Here is a 10113-nt window from a genome sequence, read left to right on the forward strand (position 1 = left end):
AGCTCATAGCGCAAGTTGCTTGAAGTCCAGTGTTAAGTTTACACAGTCTTTGATGATTTGGGGTGCAATGTCATCTGCTGGTGTTGGTCCATTGTGTTTTTTGAAAACCAACGTCACTGCACCCGTTTACCAAGAAATTTTGGAGCACTTCATGCTTCCTTCTGCTGACCAACTTTTTGAAGTTCATTTTCCAATTTTCCAGCAGGATTTGGCACCTGCCCACACTGCCAAAAGCACCAAAAGTTGGTTAAATGACCATGGTGCTTGACTGGCGGAAAATGAGAAACAAGAGACCAAAAAATGCAGATGAGCTAAAGGCCACTGTCAAAGAAACCTGGGCTTCCATACCACCTCAGCAGTGCCACAAACTGATCACCTCCATGCCATGCCGAATTGAGGCAGTAATTAAAGCAAAAGGAGCCCCTACCAAGTATTGAGTACATGTACAGTAAATTAACATACTTTCCAGAAGGCCAAAAATTCACAAAAATTTTTTTTTTATTGGTTTTAAGAAGTATTCTAATTTGCTGAGATAGTGAATTGGTGGGATTTTGTTAAATGTGAGCCAAAATCATCACAATTAAAAGAACCAAAGACTTAAACTACTTCAGTCTGTGTGCATTGAATTTATTTAATACACGAGTTTCACAATTTTAGTTGAATTACTGAAATAAATGAACTTTTCCATGACATTCAAATTTATTGAGATGCACCTGTAGTTTTCAGTCAGAACTCATTGCACACAGCGTGATTGTGAATCGCCGACAGCTCCAGATATTTAGCATGCCAAATATTTTGCGGGCGTCGGCGATTCCCTCAGATCGCGTCTTTGATAATTCACACTGCGTGATTTTCACTCGCGTGAACGAACACCGATTTGCCTCCGATTTCAGGCATTTGTCGCGATTTCGAAAAACCTGTCGGCGAGTGAAAAATCGGGCTAAAATCGTGCAGTGTGAACTCGGCATAAAGAGCTCAGTCAGTTTAAGTGCATGAGCCTTGGTGATGCGACTGAGAGAAATCTGCATTTTCTATAGCCTACATCTGTTGGCTAGACACATCGATCTGTTTCAAGTCTAAACAGGCCAGTCTCTTTCAAAAGCACAGTGAGTGGTCATGCTGTCATGCAGTGACTTTTGAGCTCTGTAAAAAAAAAAAAAAAAAAAAAAACAAGTTATGAAATTTCAATAATATCAGTGATTTCAGAAAAAAAAAAAATTTTAAAGGATGGAATGTTTAAAATACCACATTTAAATAAACATTAATGCTTTAATAAATAGAATACCTCTTTGTAAAATACTGCCAAGTTAGTTAATTATGATAAAAGAAAATGCTCCTCTCTATATATACATATGATCCTATACAGGCTTTATGTACTGTTTTGTTTTTGCAGTTTCTTCATGTGTTCTGGGGTGTAACAATGGCTTTACCTGTAGTTTATCAGGAGCAGTGATAATCACAGTGGCCACTAAAGCACCAGCTGAAGCTCCAGCACAGGCTTTTAAAGAGGACAGCAGCTTATCTCCATGTCTCAGTAACGCCTCTGTTACTCCCAGATGATATGCTCCTAAAAACCCAGCCGCAGCAAATGATAAATTCACCACCGTCATACCTGTGAACTGATGATAGATACTTTAACTTCAAGTTTAAAGATTAAAACTGAACATTTTGGCTTGGAGAGATGTTGAGGTACACGCAGTTCAGTCAATTATTACATGTGCGACCAAATAGTGTACGCCTTGCGGATTACAATTCTTCATCAGATTTGATAAACTAAAGCCATTTAGTAATGTGTCAAAATATGCACGTAAATTAATGATTTCAAATGACTTCAGCAGCCTATACAGTCTATGCTTGCTAACAGATGTTGTAGTGTATTAAGTGGTGAAGTCCCTGAGATAAACACATCTCATTAGTTATTAAGAAGCATAACCTTGGCTAAGATTGAGAGGGCCTTTGTGGTTTAATTGTTCCTGCCCTGTCTGGATCACCTCTTCATTGCTCAAAATCACTTCACAAACATGTAAGGTGCTAGAGGTTGTGTGTGTGTGGGTACACTCATCCTAGGCCTTGTCCCATGCAGTTGCCACACTTAGTGACTCATGTGTTCTTGAAGTCCACAAGGCTGCAGGGTGTCCCATTTCTCATTTTAGATTTCACTATGGTGCTGTTTTGAGGAAACTGCTATCTTTTGAAGATCGCTTCACACTACAAGCTCTGAACAAACAAGTAGGCCTAGCTAAATACACCAAAGTTACTTAAGGGTGTAATATGTTTTAATAAAGAAAAAATATATAACCATCCAGTAATGTAATTCATAATTTAAAGGGATAGTTAAAAATTAACACACAGACAAAATACACAATGACAATAATATACTCAATGGCCTGAAGAAATATGTGTGTTCATTCAAATAACGGTTTTTCTATGAATTAACTAGAACACAGTCATTTCTACTCTGCTTTTCCTTGGGACAAGCAGGGATTTTCCCTGCTTTACATACTTTTGGCCAATAAACCCAGTGATATCAGCGTTGGTTGCCATGCAACAAAGAAGCCTGTTCGACTTCCTGGGGTGTTACGCATTCCGGGGGGAAGGGTCCATGGGTCCTCATATGGCTTGTTAACTGAGGTTACAGAGTATTTGTCATATAAAAAGAGAATATATAGTGTGTTGGATTGGTCCAGACGCTACAGTATATACTTTGCATCCTCCAATCACCCACAATCCTTGGCACACATTTCAAATCCCAAAAAAGAACTGGCGGAAAATGAGTCGGCACTGAGTTTGTCCAATTTTATTATGAAATGCAATACAAAATGTTTTTGGAGATGAATGCATATTTTCTTTTGTTGTAAATTAATCACATAATGTTAAACTGTCCATAATGTGCTCCACTGGGAGACCACAGATGGTTGTTATTCACTGTTTTACATGATTAGAAAGTTAGATAATATAAAGTATTTTTCACAAATTAATTTTGAATACTATTTTTGAGCCATTACCAAGGGTGCGGAAACAGCCTTGTTGCCATGTGGACTTCCTAGACCATCTCATAGCATTTGAGGACTCTAGCCCAGAAGCATCAGAAGGATTGATGCTGCTTTTTAGATTGAGAAACACCAACTGAATCATTTTCTCAGCTGATTCATTCAAAGCACTGATTCATATACGTATGAAACAAGTGAATGACTGTGTCCAAAGGTCATTCATTTCTTATTTTATTTTTACTTTCATTCACAAATCCTCTCCCATGGCCTCACAGTAAGGTAAAGTGGCCATTATGCACACTTCAGAATCTCGCTGGGAGTACAATAGCAGGTCATATGGCTACATTTTGCCCACTGTTTTATGAATACTATGAATTTGGACATCATCACTCTTTTGACATACTGTTTTTCACCAGCTATATAGCGTGAAATATGCATAGGCTGGTGCATACACTGTCTTTATGAGTAAGTCGTTGAATCATTCATTCAACTAATTTGTTCGAAAACAGTTTCATTCACAAACATCATTATTATTGCGTGTTATTGTGTGACACACAAGTTAATTCTGCTATGTAATAGTTTAAAACTATTTTAATTTGCAAAGCAAAAATAGAAAAAAAATGGTAATATTGTAATATGCTTATTGAACTGTTACCTAAAAACAATATCACACTCACATTTGTGCATGTTGGTCTGAATATCTGCATAGCTGTCATTACTGTCAGCTGTTCACAACATGGGTTCTTTAAATATGTTTCTTAAACAATTCAAGAATATAATATTGACACATGTGACAATAGATTTCACTTTGAGGGGATTTGAATTAACAGAGTCCCTAAAGTAACAGTTTCTCTCTGTGATCTTCCCATATCTTTCTCAAGAGGCAATATACCTTTTTGGCAGCAGTTAATAAGGACAAATTCTTAATCACGAAAAGCTTCTCAGAGATATATGTCTGCAGAAAATAAGCTGTCTCTGCCTGTGCCTCAATAAAAATTATACTTTTTTAATACTCCGTGCCGGGCTTAATCACAGCTAATTAAACTTTCCTAGCTAATACCTATCATAGGGGGATTCATTCTCATCCAGCAGATGGATAAACTGGGCTTTAAGGTGCTTGTTTTCACACAGTCACTGACAAAGTCAGTGCAAGGTCACATACTGTAGATAGTGAAAATCTGCCCCTAAGATCAAATGGCCCCTTTAGATAGAGCCGAAAGCCTACTCAAGGGGCAGGGAGGATGAAAGGAAATATGGAGGAGTGGGGATAGAGAGAGAGAGAGAGAGAGAGAGAGGACACAATAGAAGAGTGATGGGCCTCTGCAGAAAAAAAAAGAAGAGATGATAGTGTGTGACAAGAACACAATGATGAGAAGGTGATGCATAGAGTGTAATATTTCAAAAGTGTATGAACAGGGCTGATATACACTGATCTGTTCACAGTGAGCAGCAGACAATTCCCTTTTTAATTTCATGCATTTTGACACATTTTTGAATAAGCAGTGCTGCACTTAATACTATGTTTTGACATTCTTAAGCAAATTCAAAAGTTTTGTAGCACAATTGTATTTCTACTTCTCACAAAAAACACACATTTTGACAATAACAACCTTGGTATTTTATTAAATAGAACGTGCGTCTATACATTTACATTACACTTGTATGCATTTGGTATGAGCTTTTACCAAAAACGACTTATATTTTCATTCATTCCCCTGAGAACTGTAACTTGAGAAATTTATTTTAAATTACAGTGCACTTGTTAAATTTGGAATTAATTTCATTTGAGGTAGCAAACAGGATGCGGCATTTTTAAATTCAAAGAGGAATCTAAGGAAGCATACTTCTATAGAATTCCTATAACTGCAATTTATAATGAGAAATGTTGTCTCTTATCTTTTGCCCTTTTTTTAAAGTTTTGAAAAATGCATTGAATCAGACAAATTGTATCAAAGTTTAAAGATTTGAAAACCTAGCAGAGAGAGAAAATTATGGATGGATAGGTAGATATGCTTGGAAATACTAGAACGTTTTATTTAGTTTACATATTTCATCCTATTTCAGAAATTACAGTATTGCAGATACTGTAGTTGCAGATACGGTATGGTGTTTTGTAGTACATTGTAAAAAAGTATGCAATAATAGCATATTCAGTGTGTATTATCATGTTTATTAAAAGCAAGCATCTTTATAATAAATTTGAATTACAATTAAGTAAACTGAATTCAGTATTTTTTTCTTCCTGCCATTCCAATTTAAATTCCAATTCTACATTTCACACAATCCTGGCTAAAAGACCCCTTTCTCTACCATTTGAGTTACATGACCATATATCCTGTACATTAGAAATTGGAGGAAAGAAAAAAAAAAGAGTAACATTTCTTACAGACAGTATCCCACCAAAAAAACAGGAAATGCAATATATAATGGAATCATCCAAGTGAGATTACAGGCGCAAGGTATTGTTCAATGTGTCATCTCAAACATCTACTTGCACAGACATCAGCCATAGAGGTACTGCAGGCCTCCAACAATCTGTGAGATTGCTGTGTGTCCCAGAAGATAAAGCGAGGAAGGACCATTAAGGGGAGGACCATTGGATATCTTCGAGAAGTGGGAAAGAAAGAAAGAGGAAGGGAGAGATTGTAATTGGGAGTCTCATAGCGGATTGCTGTGGATTGTGTGGAGAAATCAGTATCAAATTTAAGCCTGGGTCACAGCTAAACTCAATCTTTGTCTGGCAAGGGATAAACCAAAGGAAAAATGGTTCTGCTTTCTTCGACTCTGAACAACAGGGAAAGAGGGTCAGCTTTCAAAAACAAATTTATATACGAAATTTATCTGACAACATCAAACAGGAACATTTAAGCCATGCAACCAAGAATAGACAGGCAATGTAGCCAATTTAGAGCAGTACTGGGCACTTATCTATCGCACATTCACATTTATATTTATAAATTCTCACTGCCTCCTCACTGAAAATTTCGGTATTTAGGATATTTTTCGGATAGGCAAATATTAGAATAATCCTGTATTTAGTTTAGTCAACTGAAATTCAGTGATACTTTATATATGCTATTCAGAAATAATTATTTTAGAGTAACTACTTGTACCCAGGAGAAAACTGATTATTTGCACCCTAGTGTACACTTTTCAGACCGTGATGACACTTTTCCACAGTTATTCCACAGTTATTAATGCAATATACTGTAAATTTTTATGCAACACTTCTGTCTGGTCTTTGAATCTGATTGGCTGAGAGGAGTGCACGGAGTGATAACAGAGCTCCAAACGTTTCACTATTTGTATCACTCCGCTTGCAGTATTTCTCACAGTGAGTGTCATGGCAGATGCCCAAATCCACTATAGTTTTATAAATAATACTGTTTTTGTGTCACAGAATATAGTTTTAAGAGTTTTTTTAGGAGAATATGTACTTGTTTAGACTTCAAATATGCAATTACTGTCTATTTGAAAATTTGCTTCGATGTTTTCGGAGATGTGAGCTCCAGGATGTCAGCGGCCGTTCAGTGCTCATGAACCCACTGTGAGCAGCCTTACCTGGCCCTGTCTCTATGGTGGTTAAACATGAGATATAATTCATTTTGGGTAAATCTTAACAGGCAGTCTTTGGTCTCATTAATCTGTTATTTGTTCCAGAGCAAATAGTTTTGTCTGAGGGCAAAATCTCATCACGTTATAACTTTATTGCTGTATATAAGAGCGCCTTTGTACTTTGACTGAATTGCCTTGCAAATTTTATGATGAATGTTGTTGTTATTTATTAAATATTATTATTCAATGAATAATATTGTATGTAAACAATAGCAGTTTTTAATAATGGTATTTAGTATTGGGAAGCTATAGAGTATTAGTGTAAGCGAGATTAGCTGCTACCACGCTGGCGATGCTAGCGGGCTATATGCTAATAGCGGACTCGGAAAGTCAAAAATAGGACTATTGATAACAAGGCGCTCTGATTGTTTTTGTTGTAGAATACGATAGGGGATATATTCACACGTTATAGAACTGAAAAAGGATGGTGTATAACATTGATTTTAAGATAAAAAATTAGACGACAAAGAATTAACTTGACAGAGCTCAAACTCAAACCACACGGCAGCAACAAACAGGAAGTGACCAGGAAGTGATTCAGCAGTATAGACTTTTATATTGAAAGAGAAACAAAGTTCTAAACAAGGAAGTTATTTTTATTTTCAACAACACCTTGTAAGATGCAGCCATTAAATGCACTGAGCAGCGCTGTCATCGAAAATATCCATTAACAGACGAAAAGATAGTACGACAAAGATATTGCATTCCTCAGCGGACATTCAAAATTTATTGTGACTATGAGATTGAGCTGAAGAATGAATGCTGTATCAGATGCAGGTAATCACACTTGCAGAGTCCATATCTATCTCATAATACTATATAATACATAATACAAAAAAACTGTGAGCTTTTAATACAATAAAACAATAAGCTTTCAATGAAGCAACTTAATGTGCCTTCATTACTAGTTCTAAAGTCACGTTTTCTAATTAGTAATGGAGGCTTGGGCCCGACTGTTAAACTGCCAAGAAGTAGTTTGCACAAAATAGTTTTTTGTTTTAAAGACGACCGAATCATAGCCGTGCTGATATACAGCCATATTGCACTTCTGCTCATGTGATATTTCTCATATAATACTATACATTGATCTTATTACCTTGCCATTCAATTTCTGAAAACTAGTTAACGCTGCTGCATGAGTGTTTCTAATTCAGTTAAGGGTGTAATAGGAAATTTTACTGTTAGAAGAGAGAAAGAAGACCCCCTCCCCCCCACCCCACACCCCTCATTTGGGAAGTCATATTGTGATTTTTATATATATATTTTTTTTGCTATGGGGCAAATGAGAACACAAAAATATGATATTCATTGTAGTTTGCTTACCCAACTATGATGACTTCCACTTCTGAGAAACTGGAAATGTGAAAAGGATCCATAAAGTCTGGTGGAGCCCGAAAAAGAAATGCAAATCATAAGTTGTGACTTAAAGACTAATACATGTGTTTCCATATTTTGTGCAGTGGCACTTTTATGGGAGTCTGATGTTTGAATCTGAGATGGATTTTACACTGTGAATTGCAATTGTCCATGAACAGATACCTTAAACTCGAACAGCTGATGTAAATATGAGTCATGATATCTACAATACTTTAAATAGTACACACAAAAATTAGGATCACATTGAAAGTGTCTTTTAAACAAACGCTCCTGATTTGTTATCAGTCCATTGCAAAAGCCAGAAATAAATGAGCCTGACAATTGTTTTATGTACCATGCATCGAGGGCTATAACACTGGACACAAATGATGACATTCATCTGCAGCACTGTTTGAATTACTCATTCATTCATTTTATCAGTGACGATTCAGCCAGGCTTTCTGAAAATGCAAATGAACATGAAGTTGGAACAGAACAGCTAGAAATCTATTCCTAATGCACAATAAAAGCAAAAAATAAAAAAATAAAAAATTCTCCAAATGTGTCCTTTCACTTTCAGTGCTGCAATCGAGCAGGTATTTTTGAACTCACATGTCTCACATGTGCAGCACGATCACAAGGTCAGCCTCAAGGCCACACAAAACAATTATGTGCTATTGTGCCAGCTTTTCTTTTATTTTTTATTCAGTAAAGGTCCCCATTCTTCCAACTCTGTTTTCAGGTCAGGTCAAGAGCTGGGCAGCATTCTCAGCCATGGGGCTGAACGGTAAATGGACATTTATTGCTCGCAGCTGTGCATTATTTTTTCACCCTCTGACCTCGTCTTCTGTGCTGTGCCGTGCGAAGATATAATTGCTTAGACTAACTCTGGCTGTGTGATACATTCAGAAGCGATCATGCTTTTGTCCTATTCATTTGAAGGGTGCATGACTCCGGAAAGTGTTTTTTTGGAACATACTTTTGTCATCTGTCTAACCTTATGAGAATTTTTGAATGCTCAATTTATTTTCTTAATAAAAATGCATTAATTCTTAATTTATTATAGAAATATTAGTTAAGTTAATCAAATGGAGGGAGTTAGAAAAGAAGTTTAATGTATGTTATTAAATAAATAATTCTTTAGTACAGTGTTTTCTTCTTTATTGGAATAACAGATCAAACAGATGTACAGCATAATAATAAAATAAACAGCTGTAAAAGTTACAAAATTACAAAGTTACATAATAATGAACAAGGCTTTTATAAAACCACAGATGAAGGGTTTTTACCATTTTTGTTTATAGAGCCAGAGTGTGTTTGCGGTAGCAGTTCATTTGTTGCACTTGGCAAACCATATGCAGATTTATGAAGTAGAGTCTGATTGTATGAAACCTGGATGCTTTATAGCAGTAGCCTGCATTTTTTTCAATAACTGTTTTCTCATATAGATAGCTCTGTTGCCTTTTGATTACAGGATAGTGCTTTTATTTGATGTATTTATTTTTATTAATCGCATTATTTTCTGCGATTAATCGCATCGTTATGCACAAAATTCAACAATGAATTCAAAAGTAGTGTATTGTGCACTTTTTTTCATTTAAAGGAGTCATATGATGCGATTAAAATTTTTCCGTTTTCTTTGGAGTGTTACAAGCTCTTGGTGCATAAAGAAGATCTGTAAAGTTGCAAAGACTAAAGTTTCAAATCCAAAGAGATATTCTTTATAAAAGTTAAGAGTCAGCCACGCCTACCTAAAACGCCTCGTTCTAACACGCCCCCAACATATCTACGTCACTATGTTTGAAGATTTGCATAACGCCACCCAAATGTTCATGCAAAGAAAGAAGGCATAACTTTTATTCTCGCTGTAGTATTGTTGTTGCCGCTGCCATGTCGTGAAGGCGCTGTGTGTTTCATTGTGAAAGCGAAACTACTTTGTTTGGCCTTCCAAAAGTGGATGATATCCGCTTCGTCATGCCTAGAGCTGATCTGTGCTGGTTGCTGAGGAAATACAACAACTTTGCGCTGTGGATCGCCGGATCGGCTTTCACCGTGGACGAAGCGGAGTCCAGCCCGGAGTCGTCACATGTTGTTGCCACAAGCCCTACGGACGCTCCTTCGTCGAATCCGCCGGCCGCGCCGTTCTCAAGCC

The 10113-nt window shown here is 36.6% G+C and overlaps 1 protein-coding gene across 1 annotated transcript in view; it reads right to left on the reverse strand.

Annotated features, from left to right (window-relative positions):
* Positions 1–1613, reverse strand: part of pnpla4 (patatin-like phospholipase domain containing 4) — an 11271-nt gene extending 9658 nt beyond the window's left edge. Inside the window, exon 1 of the mRNA XM_016295316.1 lies at positions 1431–1613. Coding sequence (XP_016150802.1) covers positions 1431–1610 — 180 coding nt within the window. The 5' untranslated portion in view covers positions 1611–1613. The remainder of the gene's footprint in view (positions 1–1430) is intronic.
* Between the last annotated feature and the right edge of the window lie 8500 nt (positions 1614–10113).

The sequence above is a fragment of the Sinocyclocheilus grahami genome, unplaced genomic scaffold (genome assembly GCF_001515645.1).
Source record: "Sinocyclocheilus grahami isolate Dianchi unplaced genomic scaffold, SAMN03320097.WGS_v1.1 scaffold334.1, whole genome shotgun sequence".
Classification (NCBI taxonomy): domain Eukaryota; kingdom Metazoa; phylum Chordata; class Actinopteri; order Cypriniformes; family Cyprinidae; genus Sinocyclocheilus; species Sinocyclocheilus grahami.